The 23,391-nt window shown below is 39.8% G+C and overlaps 3 protein-coding genes across 6 annotated transcripts in view; 1 reads left to right on the top strand and 2 right to left on the bottom strand.

The window, feature by feature from the left end:
• The window catches only part of Bsh (brain-specific homeobox), a 29,142-nt gene extending 19,064 nt beyond the window's left edge, over positions 1-10,078 (bottom strand). The window contains exons 1-2 of the mRNA XM_076421476.1: positions 8,536-10,078; positions 5,818-6,070 (exon numbers count right to left, since the gene is read on the bottom strand). Coding sequence (XP_076277591.1) covers positions 5,818-6,070; positions 8,536-8,874 — 592 coding nt within the window. The 5' untranslated portion in view covers positions 8,875-10,078. The remainder of the gene's footprint in view (positions 1-5,817; positions 6,071-8,535) is intronic.
• Positions 10,079-13,065: 2,987 nt separating this feature from the next.
• Positions 13,066-23,391, bottom strand: part of LOC143207696 (podocan-like protein 1) — a 10,950-nt gene continuing 624 nt past the window's right edge. The window contains exons 2-8 of one of the 2 annotated variants that reach the window (XM_076421439.1): positions 20,449-20,552; positions 18,484-18,710; positions 18,087-18,358; positions 17,352-17,611; positions 15,564-15,855; positions 14,225-14,392; positions 13,066-14,067 (exon numbers count right to left, since the gene is read on the bottom strand). In XM_076421439.1, the coding sequence (XP_076277554.1) occupies positions 13,720-14,067; positions 14,225-14,392; positions 15,564-15,855; positions 17,352-17,611; positions 18,087-18,358; positions 18,484-18,667 (1,524 nt within the window). In that variant the 5' untranslated portion in view covers positions 18,668-18,710; positions 20,449-20,552 and the 3' untranslated portion in view covers positions 13,066-13,719. Of the gene's footprint in view, positions 14,068-14,224; positions 14,393-15,563; positions 15,856-17,351; positions 17,612-18,086; positions 18,359-18,483; positions 19,454-20,448; positions 20,553-23,391 lie in introns of those variants that run through there. The other variant, XR_013008716.1, reaches the window with a different exon arrangement.
• Positions 19,539-23,391, top strand: part of LOC143207701 (homeobox protein PKNOX2) — a 24,791-nt gene continuing 20,938 nt past the window's right edge. Inside the window, exon 1 of one of the 3 annotated variants that reach the window (XM_076421444.1) lies at positions 19,539-19,681. The gene's annotated coding sequence lies outside the window, so the exon portion shown is untranslated. The other 2 variants (XM_076421446.1, XM_076421448.1) reach the window with 2 other exon arrangements.

Below are 23,391 nucleotides of genomic sequence, written 5' to 3'. Positions count from 1 at the left end.
GTTCAAATCTTTCAAACTGCGCCTCTACCGGCAAACAATTGTTTGTCTTTCCAGGGAATTAATAACATCCATATTTAGTAATTTCGGTTCGAAATCTTGACGAGTGTGACTCGTTGTTAACTAGGAATTCAACTTACAATTAAACAACTTTGATCTGAAATTGTAACCGCCGATTATAAACTAGCATAGAACGTTAGCTGGAAAATCACAGCCACGCAGAATAGTTATTTAAATAACAGGAAACGCGTAAACAGGGAGCCGAACGAGGGAAATTTTGCCGCAGAATCGGTTAAAGCTCACAGTACGAGTTCTACGCAGTAATCGCGGATAGTTGGTAGAATTTTAATAGTTTCGTAAATGGAGCACGGAACTTTAAATTGAATCTTATTTGAAAACTTCGGGATCGATATAATCACCTGAACTTTCACGTACGATTTGAATAAATAGTTGGACATTGTCCTACCGATATGTTCTTGGTCACGATTCTAAAAATACGGTGATATTTATTGTTGTTCATAGACTGCGGATCTTTATGCAAAATAAAAATGTTCTGCATTGATTGTGGGAAGCAGGAATAGCATAAAAATTGATTTCATCCCTTAACGACTTTGTTACATTAAAGGCAACACTACAACATTATTAAATTTTGAAAATCTTTTACCCTTTTATATTTCGCCCAACCAATTTCTTCATAAATACATAAAGATCCGCTGTCTAGTTATTATTATTAGTCTATGGATTACTGCACTGCCACTGGTAGAAAGCATTCGATCAAAACGATGAATACGGCGAACTGAAATGTCATTTTAATAAAATTTATAAAACAACCCCACTATGGACAACGATAAACAATTAACAGTAGGGATGGTTCGAGTATACTTGGGAGTACTATTTTTTTCGAAGTACTTTATAGAGTTCGGATTCCATCAATCAAGATTCGAACCTGTTTGCGAGGTACTTGATCCCACCCCTAATTAACAGTTTCTTGATAAGAGTGCGACAATGGTGAAACCAAGTGCGAGAAATTGCAAATGTTGCAAGACCACTGTATTTATTTCGCCAAATACGTATTACGTAGTACTAGTCGAAACGGAACTGCCAAACGGATTGAAAATTCATTTAATTGAATTGGGTCGGATATATGCTGATATACAAGTAAGGTCCTTGACGGGCCTCGGTGGCTAGGAATCGTGAATGTAGGTCTGGCCGAGCACTTAGCCGATAATTGACTAATTTTCTCGAAGACCGAATCGAGAAGACAAGAGGTAAGACGAGGGGGTGGCGCGAGACGTCGTGGCAAGAGGGTGAAGAAGCGAAAGAGAGAGAGAGAGAGAGAGAGAGTGAGAGGGAGGAACAACGCGGAGAGAGGAACGAAGGGGTGCCGTAACTCTCCAGGGTTCCTTAGACGGTATCCGTTCGAGTCTCCAGACGACGACGGCGAGGCGGTCTCATCTTCTACGCGCTTTCCACCCCTTACAACCCCCTTCTTCTCGGCTGCCAAGGAGATGTCTACTAACTTCGTTAGCCCTTCCTACCGAACGAAGCCATCTTGGCTACCGAGACGAGGAACTTGCCGAAGGTTACGAGCAGATGCGCCGCAGCTCGGGAATTACTCGAGACCGTGTCCTCGCTGGTTACAACCGGCGATCATTTACGATGGTAGTTGAAGAAGAAGAAAGTTCAACTCCTTCGCAGCCGCGGAGAGGGAGAGCTACAATTATTTTTGTCTTTCACTCGAACGCTTTCACTGCTGTCTTATATTAGACGTCCCGTTATTCAATGGCGTTCTTCAAACCGGCACAGCTCTGTCGAATCCCGAGGAATGAATGAAGAGAGAACAGCGCGCTCGAAAACTTGCAGGAATGTTCTACTATTCTTTTAATATCCTATCATGTCGGAATCCATCATTTGTGGCACTTTTTTTCGTTACAGTTGTCGTATTTTGGTTTGAATAGAAATATTAGGTCGGAAAGAAAGTTCTTACGGTTTTAACTATAAAATATCATATACTTTGTTTATCAATGTTATTACATTCTATCATTACTAGGTTCTAGTTATTACTAGGATCTAGTTATTATGTACTAGACCGCGGATCTTTATGCAATTATGGCTTTCGAAAATGTTCAAAAATTGCTAGGACATAAAATATGACAGAATTTAGTACGAATTTAATTCATTTCGAATCTAAACAGGCTAATGCCTCGGAGAATAAGATTTTATTTGATTCGAGTTTCTCTCTCTCTCTCTCTCTCTCTCTCTTAAGATTCATTTACGAAAATTGCGAACTGCATAAACACCCGCGGTCTAGTAATAACTAATAAATGTTCTCGCATTACTTTCATTACAGAATCGGCTTGTGTATCAAGAATCAATTATTGTATTAACATATCTTTTAAGAACCCATATTTCCAACTTGAAATAAATCTCGCCGGGCGAATTTGGAAATGTCGCATTATGGTAAAAATGGTAATCGAATCACGTCGTTAAAATTTATCAGGAAAATCTGTAGTAACCCAATAGCGGCGACTGATGGGATCAAGCGATTTTCAATAAAATTCTCATTCGAAGGCCATGCTCAAAATTTAATGGTCGATTAATCCCTGAAAATACGAAGTCCGCGTAAAATGATTGTGAATACTCATCGTGTGTGTCTTGTTAATAATTCTCAAATACTTCAAATAAAAATAGCAGTCAAAAGCTGGAACGACACAATTGAGAAAGTAAAATCCCCAACTTTTAAATCTTTTCGTTATGTTTCAATTATTGGGAGTACGCAAAAGTTTCAATAGGTGTTTAAAATTCTCTTTTATTTATTTGGTTATTTGAGAAAGCGGACGATGATTTAAACGATTTAAAAGAAAGAAGCTGAAACATCCGTCTGGAATTAAGTGTTGCGTGGCCTGCGGGTTACTTTACCCTAAATCATTTTTCATGTGATCTGAAAATCGTGAAATTATTCTTATAATAAAATGACTAAAGATCGGCACGATTAATTTTTCGATCGAAGGTACTCGTCGCGATATCGTAAGCGATAACGCCGTTAAATCGGATACGAATTGCGGGGTATCGTACGGCAAAAAGCGATCATTATCCAGGCAACCGGTAGTTAATCATTCTAGTCCCAGGCGGGCTCGGTTATGGTCTGGTTAGTTAACTAAAGTTGCGTAATTTATTGTCAGCCGAATTTTGGTTGCATTATATGGTCCATTAGCATGATAACCTGGGGAACTATTTGACGTACACCGAAATTCCGACGCTGCTCGGCCGCGCTCCAATGCAAATTGATAATCACAATTACGAAGTTTATACTAATAACGATTTAATTGCGATACACAAGCCGCGATCTACTTTTCACAATTATTATTATACGTATGTATAGCGTCGTGCATCCGCTCGCTCGGTAAACGATCGAATCACCGGAAGTAAAGATGTTTGGGTTATTGATCATGCGCTCCTATATTTCTCTAATGATTTGTAGAATTTCTCTAATTAGTTTGTCCATATGGGACGTCTGGACAGACGTCGTATATGTAGTTCTGTACGCAAAAAATGAACTTTAATCAATTAAATATCTTCCAGTTTGTTCGATGATCTTTTGCCATCTTTCTGGTTGCTTCGCAATTCCGCGCTCATAAAACTACCGGTCCTAATCGGTAAAAAACTGATCCAACTGCGATTTCAGGTAATCGCACACACACACAAACACAGATCATTTCACCTAAAAATACCGAAATTACTTTCTTGCCAATTAACAGGTGAATTTTAAGCATTTGGTCAGAATTGAGAAAAACAATAGTAAATATTGATTCTCACGACTTTTTTAGCTGAGCCAATATCAAAAATTTAATAGATGTGTTTGGTCAACTCGTATAAATTATACATATACGCTCCGAAAATTTCATTGAAATTGGTTAATTGGTTTACGAGTTACAAATGATCAAAAGTGGTAAAAATTGCAATTTTTCAAGATTTTCGGCCTTACCACTTTCGGCCGTTTATAACTCGTAAACCAATTAGCCAATTTCAATGAAATTTTCAGAGCGTATATAATTTATACGAGTTGACCAAACGCATCTTTTAAATTTTCGTTATTGGCCTAGCTAGAAAACTTACTATTGATTCCGACCAAATGCATTTTTCCAACATATTTTTCATATGTCATTTACTAAATTAATTCTTCTAGCCTTACAGAGAAATTGAAGTCGTTTGATCTATTCATAAAAAAGCTATTCTGATTAAAAGTGTTCGGAACGAATGATTCCGAACAAATGATTGTGCAAGGAAAAAGATTTCGCGCGCGGAGAACCAATATGAACATTTCCGGTGGGTTTCGAAAAGTCCGTGAATCTAACGGTCAGTGTGTATGTATTGTATATACCATACGCGTTACAAAATAATGAACAGAAATATTGTAATCAATAAATGTAAATGTGAATTTTAAGCTTTCATTCGATAATGATTGTTCGGAACGAAAATCGAACGAGGAAAAAGATTTCGCGGGCGGAGAACCAGTATGAACATTTTCGGTCGGTTTTTTCTCTACCCTGTCAAAATTACAAAATATGATTTATGGATAATTGATTATGCAGGACAGATCGTGCTGTTAATCCAAGCTAATTGATGCGGAGCAACGCGCGGGGGCGCGTGAGCGCGTGTGCACGCTGTTTATCGAAAAGTCGATACACGTGTTTAGCGGTAATTACGCATTGTGACGCGGATCCGAAATTGCATAGGTTCTGCAATTGCAATTAAACGCTTGCATTACCGAGGCGACAGGCGAAAATTTTAAGCGTCATCGAGTTTATAATAGAAGGCTAACTTCCGTTTTATCAACTATTGGCTTCCTCGGAAATTACGATCGCGTGTTCCGCGTCTCTGATCGCATAACACGAAAGATTTCGTTATCATCAACTCGCGGAAGAATTTCATTATCAATCGCACGTAATATTATACGCTTGAACGTTATCGCTGCTTCGTCGCTCGCACACGTACTACGCGCAATTCTTTATTCAAATGTAAAAATGTATAACTGAAAGTTTATATGTAACATCAATTTAAAATTATACATCGAGAATGTAATACTCAATTCTATTAAACATTATAATCATTTTTAACGTAACCGAAACTGGAAGAATCGATCTTCTTCATTCACTTTTAAAAATGGCGGCGAATGTTGGCCAGCGGCGCTCGCAAAACTGACGTTAATTTCTTAAAAAGTGAGTATCAAGCGTGGCTGAGCAGAGTGAATTACTTCTATACATATGTATACGCCTAATAACTTGATCAACAAGTTCTCGTTTAATCCTCATACGTTCCTCGGGGTGAAAATTCATCGATTTACTATTCTTACATACTATAAAATTTCTGTTCGTGTTGCGAGACGTATTTCTTTAAAGTTGTTTTAAAGTGTAGAATAAAAATAGGTGAAATATTATTCTAGATTTTTATATGCAACTATTTTTGAGGAACGTGTACGAGGGTTAAGAATAAGCTTGATAACATAAAAGTAGTGCTGAAGAACGAGGTTTAGCGGGTCAGCGTTGTTATAAGCTTAGTCTGGTTAGATTATAAAAGTGAATGTACAACAAAATCATTTGTCATTTGTCAGTATTTGATTTTCTACGTAAAATTTCATCAGCGCAGAACAGAATCATATTCGTTAGACTTGTCTTGTTTTATTTTCAACTGTAAGGGGGACGTAGGAGTCCGTTTCATAGGAATCTTTTTGAACGCGCTCGGCGATGAAACTTTTTAATGCTTCGACGTGGATATTGAAAAAAGATGAAAAGAAGACGACGAACAATGTGTTTTACTCACCGGCGGGTGACGTGACGGAAACAGATTGACCGGTACACGGCTGATTGGAATTCTGATTGCTGTTGCTGCCCGCGCTGGTGCTCAATTTCCTCAATTGTTTCTTGTGCTTCATTCGTCGGTTTTGAAACCACGTTTTCACTTGGGTCTCCGAGAGGTGAAGAGCCGCCGCAAGCTCGACCCTTTCCGGCGTGCTTAGGTACCTCTGTACCTCGAATCTTGCTTCCAAACCCGCTAACTGTTGATCGCTGAACACCTAAATACGGAACAAGGGAATAGAGCCTCTAAATAGCCGCCCTCTTAATCGTATCTTCGTTTACAATGGACAATCGTTGGGCGTCGCGTGTTTGGGCATGCAAATCTCTTCGGGGACAACCAAATCAAGGATAAAAACGAAAGCTTCCAACTTTAAAATGAATCTAGGTTTATTGTTGTACCGTTTCGTTGTTTTTTCTCTTTCCCTTAGCGAAATTATCATAGCTTAACACTAAACCTACCAACACCGGTCAAAATGACCGGTTCCAAGTTTTTTATTTTACAATTAGAAAAATGATAAAACTGGTTTCATAAGATTGTATAGATATCTAGTAAAGTCTAAATAAAATCAATCTTGTCATTTTTATAAGGGAACATGTGTGTGCATGTGTGTGTACTTGTTACTTTTGAGGCTCGGTAGGTTTAGTGTTAATATTGATAATATTGGGTTGGCAAATAAGTTCGTTCAGTTTTTTACAGTGGAATAAATCACAAAAACCGAACGAACTTATTTGCCAACCCAATACTTCGAGAACAGGAAATTCAGTGTTTAAATATCTTTCTGAATACCTATACTGTACAATCTGCACGTTTTTAGTGTATTTGTTCACCGTCTCCCGAGTTTTCTGACATTCTACTGCCAAAGCATTGCGTTAATACTTCAATCTTGACATGGAGAACTAGTTTGACTTCAACGTCTGACAATTTCATTGAATCAGAAATGACCTAGCCGATTAAAATGGTCGAAACTAGCCTTAGAGGTTTTTCAATGACTGTTGAACCATTCGAAAGCTGACCAAGAAAACCCCCTCTGAATAATACTTCAGCCCTCTAGCTTATTCGATTTCGCGCTTTAAACTTCTGAAAAAAAGCTTGGCATATTTTGGATCCCAACGCGCATTTTAGAGAATTTTTTGTCGCAAACGGTAGTCGTAAAAAATGAAATTTAGCTCCCTGATGAAGTACTATAACAGGCAGTGTCGTACATTTTTCTCAGATTTTTTGTCGTGGGAGATCATTGTCAAAAACAATAAAAACCGAATTTTTTCGACGTTTCTGCTGCGAGGAGGAAAGTTACAGTTGTTGGTTTTACCGCGGGTGTGTATCAAGTAATTTCTTCCGTTATTGCATTGAAACGAGCAATTGTTTGACCTAAGAAATGTGATTCGACCCAAAATATTTGATCAATTCAGCAAATGAGGGGTTCGTTCATATATCAATGGTCACCTATAATAGACATTACTTTTATAAAAGCATTTATTGCGTTATTCAAGTATTAAACGCTATATACATATAATTTGTGCACCTTGTATATTATATTAATGTTTCGAAACTATTTAAAAGGAACGTTCATTATGGTAATGTTTAAATTGCAATTAATAGAAAGCGTAAAAAAGCAAGGATGTGATCAAAAACAAAAGGGAAAGTTTCTTCGAAAAAAATTGTAAACGAAGTATTTCCTTTGTGCAGAGAATTTTCTCAAAAATATTATAATTTGCAAAGCACGGTTCTTAAGAAAAGGAAAACGTATTATGGATGCTAATTTTTTGTACGGAATGTAGAAGAACGATGCAACATCATCTCTTTTATATGTGTCACGTAAAATTCGAATGAAGAACCACTTCATGCAACTTTTAGAACGAAAATGGTACTTCGAAGACCATTGTAGTATTCATAGTTGATCAGTCCTTGAAATCGCTATATTCCAAAACTAGATGAATCCTTATTGACGTCATGTCCTCTGTCCACAGGCACATCGATAACATTTAATTTATTTATCATTGATTTTCAAGAGAGATCATAAGCATATTTACTTTCGCGAGCATTACAACTTATTGAAGATTAATTAAATAGCTAAGACAACAAACCGTATTATTAGCGTGCAAGAGGAAGATGGCGTTATGCGCATATTGTCTCTGTGTTAACCTAGCATGCACAATGTAGCCTTCTTGGTGTATTACATAAAAATAAACAAATAGGAATAAACTGAAAATCGGATGTGGACCCTGAAGGGTTAATCAACAATAACCGTACCGGGTACAAAATGTGTCGTTTATATATATTGCTTTATAAAAATTACAAGACTAAATTTATTTAGATTTTTCACAATTTTTATAATAATACGTGCTCGAATAAAAAAATTTATTTATTAATTTCTGATGGAAGCATCTTTATAATTTCAATAATTAAAAAATAAAGAATTAGGAAGCGGTTATATGACCGGTCGTGGTACGGTTAGTGTTAAAAAAAAAAATATCGAAGACTCCATCGCTTATATTAGCTACATATCAACAGAGTTGGGCAAAATTTTATTCAAATAAAAATGTTTGCCCAACTCTGCATATCAACTAGCTTAAATCACCAGCAAGTAACCACCCCATCGATAAACCACATAGAGAAATAGGATGATCATATCCGGTGACCCACTGTTAGGCTAGTCCGAGGTGCAATACATAAATGGCTCACCGTTCGCGCTTTCCGTCGTCGGCAGTGCTTCAAGGCCGCGAGTTCACTGACTCCCGGCACAACTCCAACCCCCATCGCAGTGTTACCAAAAAGGGGGCCCAAGAAGAAGGCCGCGGTGGGTGGTGCCGATGGATAACCAGGCAGTAAACTGGCGAATTGCTGGTAATGGGGATGCTGGACCCCGTGGCTCGACGACAAGTGTTGATGATGAAGTTGATGATGCGAATGAGGGGGCACGGTGCCACGGCTGAGGATGTCCTCGATCAGGAACGATGTCCTATTGGCTGAGGTACCATTCTGACCTGGCTGGGCCTGCTGCTGCTGACAGGTCGACTGCATCTTCGCGGAACACTTGTTTTACTGTCGTCGGTGGTGGATAGTCGTTACATTCTTCAACAAACAATCCGTTCCTGTCACTCAACACGAGTCTTCCTTTTGTATACTTTCTTCACCCTTGGCCACGCAAAATTTCTGGACGCTGTAACAATCTTCTCTGACGCAGTCTTCGGATAGATGCTGTTTGGGACGAACTTATCACTGGCGTAGCAAACTGTTAACGTAAACCAACGAAGATGTCTGTTGTTCATCTAAGAGGTACCTAATCTCAAATAGTGCTTCGGGTAAGAACGAAGAAAGATCCACGCGGGTGTTTTAGATGAACAAAAAACGCCACGGATCACCCGACGAGCTAGATTAATTGACTCCGAACTATCACGTACCCCGAGTATCTACGATTATCATGTAATCCGTCGAACTCCTTCAACAATCACGCAACTTTCCCTAAGTTTCTCAAGCATGTTCATCGACAAATGCTCCTCGATGTTCCTACCAGCGAACATCCGATCCGTCGAACAATAAACATTCAGATTCTCCGCACAATGTTCACGAAGCACAAGGATCGTCGGCGTTCAATCGGAAGGCTTTGCGTCCGAGATCAAGTACACCAACGTAACATTACAGGGAGATTGCGGAGGGAAATCTGTCGCTCGTATGTTCACCGGGGATCTAGTCACGAGGAGTCCACTAGGAGGGTGCGTTACGAGGATACATATCGAGCGCACTCGAACAGATTTCAGCGGAAGAATGTCAGCGGACAAGTTCCGATCACGGTTACCGGAGATTGACGGAGTCTGTGCCGGGCCGGAGACGAGGCCGGAAGTCGTGTTCGTCGCGATGTACTAATTAGATCGAGCCGGGTTAGAAGAAGCGGTGGCCGAAGTAGAAAGTCCGCGGACAAAAGTGACCGGACGGCCGTCGTTCGGCGACGTTCAGGGAGTATCGGTGCGCGATATTCAAGGCGATTCAACAACCCCCCGTCCGCGATCATCTCCACCCTCAACCCGCTCTAACTGGCCAAGAAGAGAGTAAACCTCGGTCCGGATATACGAGCCTCGACACCCGTCGGTATTGGTCGGCGTCGCGACGCTCGTCGTCGCAACGGTTGGCCCCGCGGATCCGCCGGGGCGGCACCAAACGGGACGTTTCCATGGCCACGAGGCCGGGGGTAAGCGAATCCTCACCCTCTGGCACCCCCTCGAATTGACGGTAAAGAGATTGGGGAGAGTACGAGAGAGAGAGAGAGAGAGAGAGAGAGAGAGGGAGGAAGAGTGAGAGGCCAGAGGGAGCGAGAGAGGGTAAGAGGGAGAGAGGAGTCTCTTCTATATCCGCGGCTGGCCCCGTGTTATTGCGCATTCACATTGACTAGTGCACGATAACGACGTTCACGCGTGCACTTCTGAGGTGGCTTTTCCTACCGCTTAAATTGTATTTCGTTTTTACCACCTCCGACCGGCCGTGCTACCCCTCGTGTAACGATTTGCAGGTATTCCTTTCTGTTCTTCCTTTTGTTTGTTTCACGTCCACCCCCGTCCTCCTTCGCCCCTTCATTCCTTGCGCGGATCTCGCCGGACACTTGACGAGTTCGCGCGCGGTGGACTTTGCTAGCAATATCTGTTCTCTTTTGGTTCGTTCCGATGAAAGCTGCCTCTCGAATGCTGCGTTTTTTTCGGATCCGTAAAACTCTGTCGGGGGAGAATAACTTGGAAGTGCGCTTCCATCGAATCACCACAGCTTGAGAAAGATAATAATAATAACGCCTGAGATTACATTTTGTTCGATGACACCCGTATTTTGACTTGATGTCGTCATCTCCAGGCACGGTAGTATCGTATGGTTCTCTAAGCTCGAAGAAGATACCGTACGCTGGGCCCATTACTAAATTAGACAACATCCCTGAAAGCAACAAATTCGTTTCCACCGTGTAATGCCGACTTGCTTCGCCGGAAACAAGGTTGGTTCGCTTCGACGAAATTGGGGGATATTATATTCAAAAATTTTTTCCCCCCGACCGTATTGATTCTTCGTTCCGGCGTCAAAGTGTAGGAAAGCTTTCCGCGAGTCAATACATCTGTATCGAATCTTGAAGGGGTAGAGAATGCGGATCAGGAGGAGCAGGAGCACCGGATTAGATTACTTATTGGACGGTGTATACAGCACGTCCAAAATGGATGTATCGGTGCACGTCGATGTACCTTCGATCCTCCGCGTCCCTCTCGTGCAGCCGAACCTTCCGATCGACAAAGTTATTATGGTACCACGAAACTACCTCTCCGGGTACCGAATTTACAATAATAATAATATCAGGCGCACGCCGAAGTTCCCAGCGTGTTCCGCCGAAATACGCTGTTTATTTAAAAAATCTGTACAAAGGCATTGTTTCGCAAACTTTTGTGAAATTCTAGCTAGACTATTCTTGTGTACCCCATAGAAAACATTTTTAATACTAAAGACTAGACTGCGGATGTTTATGCAAAATAAAAATGTTCCGCATTGATTGTGGGAAGCAGGAATAAAATAAAAATTGATTTCATCCCTTAATGACTTTGTTACATTAAAAACAACATTAAGAAATTCTTGAATTTTTCTCATCCTTCACTGTTTCATATTTCGCCCAACCAATTCCTTCATAAATGCATAAAGATCCGCTGTCTACTAATTACGAATAATATCAGCAACAAATAAAAACCTACATGTATCGATTAGTTTCAGTGTTTTTGATGAGTAGACTGCGGATCTTTATACAAAATAAAAAATGTTTACATTGATTGCAGGACACAGGAGCCAAATAAAAATTGTATTTTTCTTTTAATTATCTTATTAAGCTGAAACTAATACATTGATATCCTTAAATATTTTTAATATGTCCACTACTTTAAATTACAGATACCCATTTTTGTCATAAATCCATAATATCCGCAGTCTATTGATGAGTTTAAGTTTCGGTGTTGAAGAATCTCGGTAGCGTGGCAATTAGGGGATGCAAACCAAGCGTGGAAACTCGTTCCCGATTATCATCCCGAGGAAAAAAGGACTATCTTGCTCATTTTTGGCCTAACAAGTCCCCGGAGGGTTTATTTAGTCCCGGCTGTCGTCGGGAAGCGGTTTCTGGAACACCGTAGGGATAGTTTCGGCAACGTTAAGCTTGCGGACGGGTTTTCGGCTTTGGCATCGACGTCGGGGTCTGCCCGTGGATTCTAGACCACCATCGAGGGAACGACGGGACGGATGAATGGACACGCGTCGGTAACACAATTACCGGGACGTTAATTTACTCAATAATCGCGGAAGCAACCCCGTCTAAATGCCGGCACGCGCCTCCTCTCCCTTCTGCCGTCACCGTGGCAGAGGCCCTCTAATACAAGGGATGAATACGGGTCCAGCTTTACGGATGATTGCATCATTATACGTGCGTTTTACTAAACAGGTTACAACGTGGCCCTGTCGAATGTTTTTTCCCGACTTCTCCTCAGTATCCCGTGCCGCTTCAATCGGATACAATCACGGCGATCGCGACCGGAATTATTTTAACAATAATCGAATACTTTCAATTTAAACGCCGACCCGACCGACTGCAGTTTTTCGCAAATATTTTTTCAGTTCGGATCGATTAAACGAATTTTAACCGCCGAATCAAATCACCGGCGCGCGCTCATAGAGTTGCACAAAAATCTGAACCTCCCTTCCTCATTTAATAACTGCGGATTTTTATACGGATCAAAATTATTGCGTAGACATTTTGTTCTTTTCTCAATGATACTACAACCCCTGTCGAATAATTAATTCGTTATAAAATTCGATGTGATGATTTTAATAAGCCGATAATAGCGTAGGAATCTTTCTGAAGGCTCCTAAGATTTTTGCTGTATCATATTCCATCCGAAGAACGGATATTAGGAGCAGTTTTATGATATTTTAGCAAAGAAATTGCGTAACACATCGAATTATGGTCTAATGGCCCGGCTTTGAATGCAAGTTCAATGTAAACAATTTTCAGCTTAACATCGTATCGAACAAAAGCGCATGTTGTCAATTGAAATTAGTGTGCGTATGCATACATACATACGCTGTATTGTAAAGAGGAATACATTCCCGGTGACATAAACGTGCTATGTATTTTACTTTTCGAATATGCTTTTAATAATTTCGTCTCGGGTCCCGTTTATCATCCACTGGGTTGCAATTTATCCGATCTGTCTGTCTCCCGTTTAGGCCGATTAATCGATGTTCTGCTGTATGTAGTATGTACCCTGTCAACCGAATGTTTGGAATCATTTGTCGATTTTCTGTCAAATTATATCGTGCAACAATTTTTCCATACATTTATATTTTAGTCGTTACGTTTAACTTAGTGTACAAGAATGGTTTTATAAATTAATATTAAAAACTAAAATACATTGTAAATATATTACGCATATATTGCACAATGTTATTTGCACTTGGTGAACATGAGAAATACGATGAAATTACCGTTCAGTTTCTCTTTACGAAAGGTACTGCAAACTTAAGAGTTTAATGTAAAACATTTGAATGTTAACTTAATTAAATAGTCATTAGCTTAAACTTAAATAAAATATAATGCTGCTGCTGGGGGGGGGGTCCACGTTACCCATATCACGTACACCAGTTTCCAGAGATCAGTGACGTAGTCAATATTTTAAGCGCGCTCTCTAAATCCTATCGCGTGGACGACAGTTGTGTCATTTTTTGTAACATGAAAAATTGAAGGTGACCGCGAAAACTTACCTTAAAAAAGACATCGAAAAAAGTGACGATAATTGTCGGTGTATCTCACTCGACATTTTACATTTGTTTATCGACTAGATTCAACGAAGAGGAACCAATACGTCAGATGTCGTCATCGTTGGTAGCCCTCTTGTAGAAAGCTCGGGAGTAGCTCGCAGGGCCACGAGAACAAGGGCCACGAGGACAAGGACCACAGAACAAGAATCCGCGACGCCAGAGAACGAAGAGGGTTAAACAAATGGGGGTGGCAGTTAGAAGACCGATCAACACCCCGATAAGAATCGTCGCATCTTTCTCGGGTCTTGCACCATAGATATCCAAACAACGAAGCTTCCTGTTGGCCAACGAAGTCAAGGTCTTCCCCGCGTGTTCCGGTGGCGCTGAACAGGTAAGGTTATTAACGTTCTCTCGCATTAGTCTCTTCCCTTCCTTCGGTAGCAACGTTCCAATCTGCAACGAAAGATTTCAGAATAGGGGAATCCGGTTGACCAACTTCGAAAAATCGATGATATTTTAAGCTCGACGTTTCTTAATGTACTTTCAAATGTTGAGAAATATGAGGTTGAATGTTCCAGACACACCGTACATCGTGATTGCTCGAACTTACCAGATATTCATTATCGCAATCGCAGCTCCATTTGTTGTTCATCAGATCCAATTCTTCGAGCGTATCCCACGACGCTCCCACGAGATGCGCAGGCAAATATCGGAGTGCGTTATCCGATAAATCCAGTTTCTTCAGTGGCGGCCATTCGGGTTGGACGGATTCCTTCGTCTGCAATCATTTCAAGTATAATAGCTTTTAAGATTGAATCGCGATAAAGCTCATTCTAGATCACTGCGAAATTTATGCGTTTATGAGAAAAACGTGCGGACGAAAATAGTGAAAACATCAAAGGGCTAACTTATTGAAGTTAGTAAAAATGCTACGTGACTTATTAAAATTATTCCAGAAAAATCGTCCAAGCCCGTTTCTAATACTTGACACTCAACATTTTGATTTTGAAAAATATCGAAAGCAACTTCGGGCCAGAACAGAATGTGTTCTTAACAAAAATTGTGTGTGTGAAACATTTAAACTCATTACTGAATGTCACTAAAAATACGATTGTATATTCTATGATACAGAAGTACAGTGAAACGAATTAATATTCGGACGCTCTAAAAAAGACGATCACTTTTTTAATATCTTACTATCCGATTTGAACTTTTTTGGGAAGCTACAGCAATTAGTTTACTACAGGATGCGGAAGATCTCTTTTTCACAAATTGCAATTGATCGGAATTCTAGAAAAAATACTAAAAGTTGCAGTTTACAACTTTTTTATTTGGGCCTATATTGAAAATTTAACAAATACGTTTTGTAGATCTGCGTGAATTTTATCAGGTAGACAATCGGTAAGAATCCTTAGATTTATTGCAATTGGAGGCCGAAAATCATGAAAATCTGCAATTTTTACCATCTTTTTGTAGCTCATTGCAACGTCGACCGATTTTGACGAAATTTTCAGAATATATTTCATTGGCACAGATCTGCAAAACGTAAATTTTCAATTTTCAATACAGGCCCACATAAAAAGGTTGTAAAATGCAACGTTTAGCATTTTTTCTACAATTCCGGCCAATTGCAATTTTTGAAAAAATTTCTTTTCATATCCTGCAGTAAACTAATTGCTCTAGCTTCCCAAAAAAGTTCAAATCGTATAGTACAATATGACAGTTTACTTAAAAACAGTAAAATTAATTTTATGCACTTCGTTGTTTAAAGTCATAGTAGAATGCATCGTTTTCAGAGAATCTGTGACGTTCTTCTGCTAAACTGTTTTAATAATCCAAAATTGGGTACGTAGCATTTAATAAAACTGTCGAATAAGGAAGGTAAGCAACGAAACAAATGCTGGTAGCGAACGTGCTAAAAAAGTTATCATTCGAGTCACTGTATGTACCTGAACTGCAAAGGCGTATTCGTCGATTGTCTCCAGTTTCGGGCAATTCTGTATACGCAGATGTTCCAGCGACGCCAGCCCTGAAAAAGCACCTTGTTCGATTACAGTCAAATGTGGCATGCAACAAAGACTCAGCTCCTTTAGCTTGGACATGTTCGGAAACGCGTTGTTCTGATTGATAATTTGCAGCGGGTTTTCATCCAGGTAAAGGTACTCCAGAGACGGCGATTCGCCGAGATCGGTCGGGGGCACGGTGATCTGATTGCCACTCAAGTTCAATTTCTTCAGATACCTAAAGAAAGTCGGTTAATTCAGATATTAGTGAAACGTTACTCTATTAAATAAACTGTAAATAACCTGCGGGTGTTTATGCGAAACTAAAAGTGTCTGTATTAATTGTGAGGTACAGAGGAGCGAGTAAACATTTTTGTCTTAATAATTCTGATTAAATGAAAACATTTACTCCTTCTGGTAGTCTTAAGTGTGATAAAAATATAAAATATACATATATGTAATGAAATTTTATATGGAATAAAGTATTCGACATCTGATTCTCACAAGATAAGCAACGAAGGGGTTCAAGCAGAATTTATTTCGAAATCTGTTTCGTGAGTCATCGTTAATATTATGAAAGTGTTGCACAGTAGAAAGTCACTAGAATTTATCGTTATCGCTCGCGATTGGCAAATATGCATTTAGTGTCCGAGTTCTCCTCCTTCTCCTCGCCTCGAAAATAACTATTCTACGCCCAACAATATCTGTTCCTCTTATCATCAACGTGTTTCAATCTATTGAACCAGTTAATATCGGAACTGATCGCGGAGCAGAAAAGATACTGACCGTCAGAAACACGATGTTCGGAATAATAACGTACACCGGATAGAAACCAAAGAGATTTTACCGAATTTTTAAATAAAAAAAGATTTTTAAAATGTATACCACGTTTTTAAGACGGACCAAAAAGTATAAAATAACACTGTCCATCAAATTTCAACTCTTTTTTATTTATAAGATTGATTGATTTATAAGAACAACCCAACAGTAGTTGTGGAACGGTGTTGGACAGTGTAATTTTTCCTAGCCCCATACAGATAGTCCTGAAATATTTGTGATTGTGAATTGTTTAATAGCTGTGAAAATACTTGTAAGATTCAAAACGAAAAACGTGGGGCGCATGCAATAGATAATTTATGCACGAATAGTTCACCTAAGTCACTAACAATTTTATTGCACTGCAAATGATATGAACTGTTGTGTGAGTTTTCTCAACGCGGCACAGCTATTCCCTACGCTCTATTATCTTGCGCCCCACGTTTTTCGTTTTAAATCTTACACGTATTTTAATAGCTATTCAAAATTCACAATCACAAATTTTCAGGACTATCTGTACGGAGCTAGGAAAAATTATTTTATACTTTTTAGGCCGTCTTAAAAACGTGGTATATTAAAAATTTTTATAATTATTTTCTGCTTTTTATGCGTGAACGCCGACCGCGACGGTATCGCGACCGCGGCATAAGTATAGAAAACAAACGCGATCAGTTGCGAGAACGAACAGCGGGCGTTGAGACCGTTTATACCCCAACGTACGAAAATTCAAACGGACTACATAAATAGATCTAGAAATAAAATATTGCATTGTCATCCAGTTCTGAACTACGTTTAAAGTTTCAAGGCTCTAGCTGATCGGGAAGTTAGTTTAAAATCAATTGCACTATCGAACAAACAAACAAACAGAGAGACAAGAAAGCAAGTTAATAAAAACGTGGTAATAAAAGAAAGTCTCACCTTAAACTGTAAAGGAAAGTAGGCGGAATTGATTTTAAGCCGCAGTAACTAAAATTCAATTCTTCTAAATTCAATAAAGTGGTAATTGCTAGCAATGTACGTTGATCAATCTGCTCGAACAAATTATGGGACAGATCAAGTACTTTTAGGTTTGGCATATGCTCGAAGAGATCCTGATGCAGGGAATGCAGGTTGTTATAAGCCAGACTCAATGTTGTTAAATTTGTCAATGGCTCGTAATATCGTGGTGAAAACCTACCCTAGAAATTTCAAGAATTTTCAATCTGAAGCAAAACACGTCAAACAAAACGTAACGTCCGCAGCAAATGACGAGAATAAAATAAGACATAGTTAAAAATTATCGTCGAAAAGTTAGCAAACGGTATTCGTTGATAATTTCATTGAATAATTCAATTTCATCATTATTTTGCGAATCATTCTTTAAAAGAGTATCGCGATGGAGTAACCAATTAACGGAATCACGTTTGGCGATTACAACAAAACAGTGTTCGGATTTCCTTCGAGGAAATCCATTATCTTACAAGGCGTGTAATAAACTTCAAACGTTTAAGATAACAGATTATGACTAATACACGATTCCGCGCAGATACTACAATTGCACGTTCAATCGAAGGGATTAGAAAATAATAAACGAATCGAACGGGTGTTAACGTTAACGAACGAAACTGCGAGAGCACGGCTCGCTAACGAGTATCTTTGTAATTTTCAGCTGACCTGGAACGCAGGTGGTTTCAAATTTTCTGCGGAAAGATTGTTATGGCTCAAATCAAGTTCGGTGAGGTTGATTAACTTCATGAAGGCGGCGTCGTCGATTTTTGTGATCTGATTCGCTCGCAGGACCAATTTTTTTATCGCAACTTTCGGGAACGGCGTCACGTGCGCTATCGAGTTTTCCGCGAATGACATCACTGTGATAGCGTTGCCCGGCCATTCGGAATCTTCGAAATGATCGGTCAAGTTTCTTTTATTGCAATCGATGACATCGCCTGTTGTTAAAGGAGCAATTAGAAAATTGTTGTTCGTACTTTGTTAACTGAAATGCAACCGAGTGGGATTATATTTGAACACGTTGTTAACACGCGATAATCCTTGCGAGACGTCTTCACGGTACCTGTACAATTGCAAACGGTACACAAACGAGGCAGTTTGGCTTTCGCGGCCGGTATAGCTTCCTGTGTCGTTTTAGGCTCGATACTCGTGTCTTCCGTGACAGAATGGCTAGCTTCCGTCGGCGTATCCTCGCAATTTACAACTGCAAAAGCGAGCACGAACGCGAGCAACAATCGGCGATCCATGTTTCACCGTGCGATGAGCAACCGTGGAACCTGACACCGAGAACTGAAAACGGATTTCTTGTATCAAACCAACTATCCCCGATAAGAACCTGGTGATAAGATACCACTAGTCGCCGTTATTCATCGTTCTAATCTACCAAATACATTATCCTTTCGCAGTCAACTCTCTTTTTTCATTTCTCCACATTTGAGTACTTTATTGTCAGTCAATCAAATGAAGTAGACACTTGCCCCTATTTCAAATAATATTAATAATACGTCGAGAGGTCGAATTCACTCGATTCCTCGAATTCATTCGCTACTATTACCAGACTTAACCCCTTAACCTAAAATATCGTATCAGACTCGCGATGAAGATTCTGAACAGAGTCTAACGAACATGTATGTTAATAAATTCCTTCAAACTAAATTGCATTATTTTTTCGAGCCCTTCGAAATTTGTTTTTATGACTTTTCTTCTGGTAAACACGTGAATCATATATTAGAAAGCTCAATTATTTATTCCTGACAAGCACAGAATTTTCGTCGGAGAATTTTTTTGTCGAGTTAGTCCAGTTCAAATATCGCGCACCTGTCTAAAACATGTCCGCGATAGACAAGCAATTGCGTGGGTGTCGCCACCTCGTGGCGATCCTGTGTACCGACCGAGGCAAAACCTTCACGAAAAGTATTGAATCGATGACGTCACAAAAGACGTGTCAGTGGAAGGAGTAGACGGGGGATTGTGGAGAAGCATGTTGAAAAATGTCCGATTACTTGAATTTATCGTGCGACGTGAACAGTGGTAAACAGACGCGATTGTGTTGAATGCAACAGTGAACTGTAGTACCAGTGTCGGTACATGAGTACAGTCGGCTCTCGCGGTGTATCACGTGGACGGAAAAAGGGACGATCGGTTTTCGAACGAGTCTTGGACACGCCGACCGAAATATTTTTCGGATACACATTCGAACCAGTTTTGTCGGTGTGTTGTTTTGCTCCCGTTGGAAACGTCTGAACCGGCCTCGCGAAACGGTAAGTTCACGGAAAAAGATCATCGGCCGTGGTACAGTGTCACCGAGACAGCTGTTATCGTGCATCAGATTTCCCATCGGCTAATCCCCCGTTGGACCCAGTACAGTGCACCTGCGAATTTGTGAGGTTAGGTTCGTTTATTCGTTCCTGGTGCGCCGATACACGCGAAAAACTTGTTTTGTGCGCAATGCCCCCCCGTGAACGCCCATTTCTCGCGGTCTGCCTTGACAGAATTGCGGATTGATACGATCGATATTGTCAAGGGTCTTGCAGAGAGCAACTTTTTTTAGATGACATCATGCGTACCATGCGATCTCTGCTCATCCCATTCCCGATGCTACTTTACCTGCATCGTCGAATATCTCGAAGACTGTATTTCAGTGAAATTTTTCAGTGATGTTCGTTACCCTTTTGTAACGTCATTCGCGCGTCGACTCTATCGTTTCATAAGAAATTCTTTTGTACCTATATGTCCTCTTAAACCGAGCGAGAAGAATATTATTACAAGGGTAAAAGCAACCCTCGACGCATGTACGCGATTAATTACCTCTTATGACAGACTACCGACACGTAATAGCATTGTTGATTTGTAATTTGTACCGATTTCAATATACATACGACCGTGTAAGTAGAACGTTTACATAATACGATTCACGTTATTTTTCTATATAAATAAAGTTTTGAAGTAGCTGGAATTTGGATTGATCATGGAAATCAGTATTCCGGTTAATTGAGATGCGCGTCTTATATATATATTTTCACAATACCTCATATCACACATTCTTCTGAATGCATCTTGAACATCTAACGTACCGCATAATTTCTCCTCTTTCGTATAAGTAGATTCTCGTAATTACGTGCCGCTTCTAACCTATATGAAAATAAATTGAATTCGACGCGGGTATCGAGGAACACCGAGAGAGAGAGAGAGAGAGAGAGAGAGAGATATTAAATATTTTACATTTATAAATGCAATAACTGGCATAGAATGCGAAGAAAAATAATCCGCAGAGCATGCTGGCTATATTCCTCATGCACTGTTTGGTTTTGAATAAAGAAATCCGCCACTCAATTCAGAGTGTACGCAAGGAAAATAACATATTACAACGCTTCGTTGCTTCGTAGGTAGATAATGAAGGGTGTAACATTATAGGCGGTGTTAAATGTGATCTCATTAACGCGATGTACCGAGTCTTGGATGACTACTTATTAATGCTTCATTACGTTTAGTTTTCTTTCGTTTATCCTTTAACCTACTACTTTAATGCACATTAAATTATTATTGGATTTTTAAATTGCGAAGACTTAATTGATAGAGTTATTAATTAGATGTGTTTTAAATGATGGGTATAAAAATTTATATAATTAAAATAACCATTAGTTTATGAGAGAAATTTTTTGAAAGATTAAAGTTGAAAAAATAACGACCTTCAACCATGATGATTTGATTTAATTTCATTCAGTTTCTGTGAATTAACACTGTACCAATAATCGTGATCGATTCAACTCGAGCAAATTGTTTGAATGTTGATCTAGAACGGAATAATGCATGTTAAGCAAATTACGTCAAATGGTAAACGGAGAAGTTTGCGATACAAGCATGTCCACCGTGCACCGAGCGAATCGATGTTTACATCATGTCAGGGAAACCGGTTGAAATCGTTCAAAGAATTTGTAGCGGAAAAAAGGATGTAATAAAATCGCCACCATTACGCGCCGCAACATATGATCGGTGTTCCCAAAAATTTCAATAACCTTACCATTTCTGTATCAGCCATAAAATCTCTTAAAAAAGTATGCATCATTTTTCAGAAATCATTCCAACATCCATAGACAACAAAATAGAACCGTCTTTACGTTCGCCTTTCAGAACTATGTATTGTATGTATCTCGAATTTTTATCGACATTTCGAATCAAATTAATTTCTTATGCACATGAATTAGGTAAGACTTTTACACCTTTGTTACTCATACTTCGTGGCACGCATGCGTAAACTTCGCTCGCGATGTCGTGCTTCGGAACTTCTTTGTATACATTTTTCCGTATTAGATCAATGAAATATTATTCGTTAACTTTCGATAACGGAATGTACATTTTCATATAATCTCGCAGCGCGACTTGCACATACATGAATTATTGAATGAAAGACAGTACATATGTATATAGTTATGACAGAGAAGTATTCACTCTTTATAATAGAATTTCTTCTTCGAGTTAAATAAAACGTTCTATGAAGACATTTTTCTATTATGTATTTCTGTAATTCACATTTATGTTCACGTGGTAAATAACAAATGTTAATTATTAGGAGCAATGAATTTTTCAGATCGAGTGTAAGGTTTCGTGTCTCGTGTATCTCGTCTTCGTATATCTCGCTTAGGGTAAACGTGCCTTATTCCGACCCCCCACTCAGTAGTCAGATTTGTAGAGAATAAATTGTTTGAAAATAAGCGATATCGATTAACAAACCGACCAGAAATTTGAAGAAGCGCAACGGTGTCAGCCAGTGCTCGTTTCCAATAGTTCCAATGCGCAGGTTGGTGTCCCCGTTTGATAAATGTAGAAAATGAAAACAGAGAATAATTTTTGGCAGAGGTGGTAGCGGTTGGAAAGAAGTGCCGAGTCGAACTCGAATTTCCCGCAGAAATTTTATCGAGCACCCTATAGGTAGAGCGTTGCGCAGCAGTGAGGCATCGGCGCCGTCGGCAGCGGTGGCCTCTTGTAGTTTTTGCTACGCCCTCTTCGCATGAAAATGATTCTTCCCCGGCGTGCTGTGGTAGTAGGGATCGTCGACCATTGGTTATCGAACGTTTGACTGACAGTTCGGCTATCTCGTGTCGGGACAGCGATGAAAGGGAGAAAGAAAAACAGCTTCTGGCCTCGCATTAACGCCTGCCGACGATCCGGTGCGCTTCTCTAGCTCTGCGAGTCTCTTTTCTTCGTCGGTTTGTTGGCCCGACACGACACGACACGACGCCGCGCCGCGCCGGCTTAATACGCCGATGACTGACAGGTAGTAAACAACTCCGCTCGCCCACCGGGATACCATCTTCGTCATAATTAACTCTTTCGGTGCCAGGCCGGTATGTGCGCGCGTTAAATGTGTGTTTCTTGCGGTGAAATATTCTCGTTCAACACGTCCGTATACGCCGTTCAAACATCAACCTTCTTTCCATTACATTACACTATAATGTACAGTGGACTCGCGGTGTAACGCGATCAAAGGAACTCTTCGCAAAAGACTACATACACGTATCTCGTGTGCCGGTAAATCTACCATAAATATACAAAGAAACAATTTGTTTAACAGCACTGCCGCAATCTGTGCACGCACATATTGTTCAAATAATTTTTTGATCCCGTTGTACGGGAGTCTGCCGTATAAATAAATCTCTGCAGCGGACTCCCGTGTAACGCGATCGAGAAAATTGTTTAACAAGACTGTAAACACGTATCTTGTGTGGCAGTAAACGTATGTAGAAGATGTATATATGCGTAACAGTCTTTCTAAACAATTTTATGACCGCGTTATACGGAAGTCCGCTGTTTATATCGAAATAAAAAAGTACGTGCCTAGAGAAATTTCCGTTGCGGAGATCGTTGTGCTAAATTGCGGAAAGTGTTCGCGTGATTCGGCATGAATTTTGCTACTGTTAAGAAAGAGGGAGTCTGTAGTCACTGTTCATATAGATTTTAGAGTACACTCGTT

Source organism: Lasioglossum baleicum, chromosome 4 (genome assembly GCF_051020765.1).
Source record: "Lasioglossum baleicum chromosome 4, iyLasBale1, whole genome shotgun sequence".
Lineage (NCBI taxonomy): Eukaryota > Metazoa > Arthropoda > Insecta > Hymenoptera > Halictidae > Lasioglossum > Lasioglossum baleicum.
The sequence above is the reverse complement of the archived record's forward strand: the minus strand, read 5'-3'. Positions and strand labels throughout refer to the sequence as shown.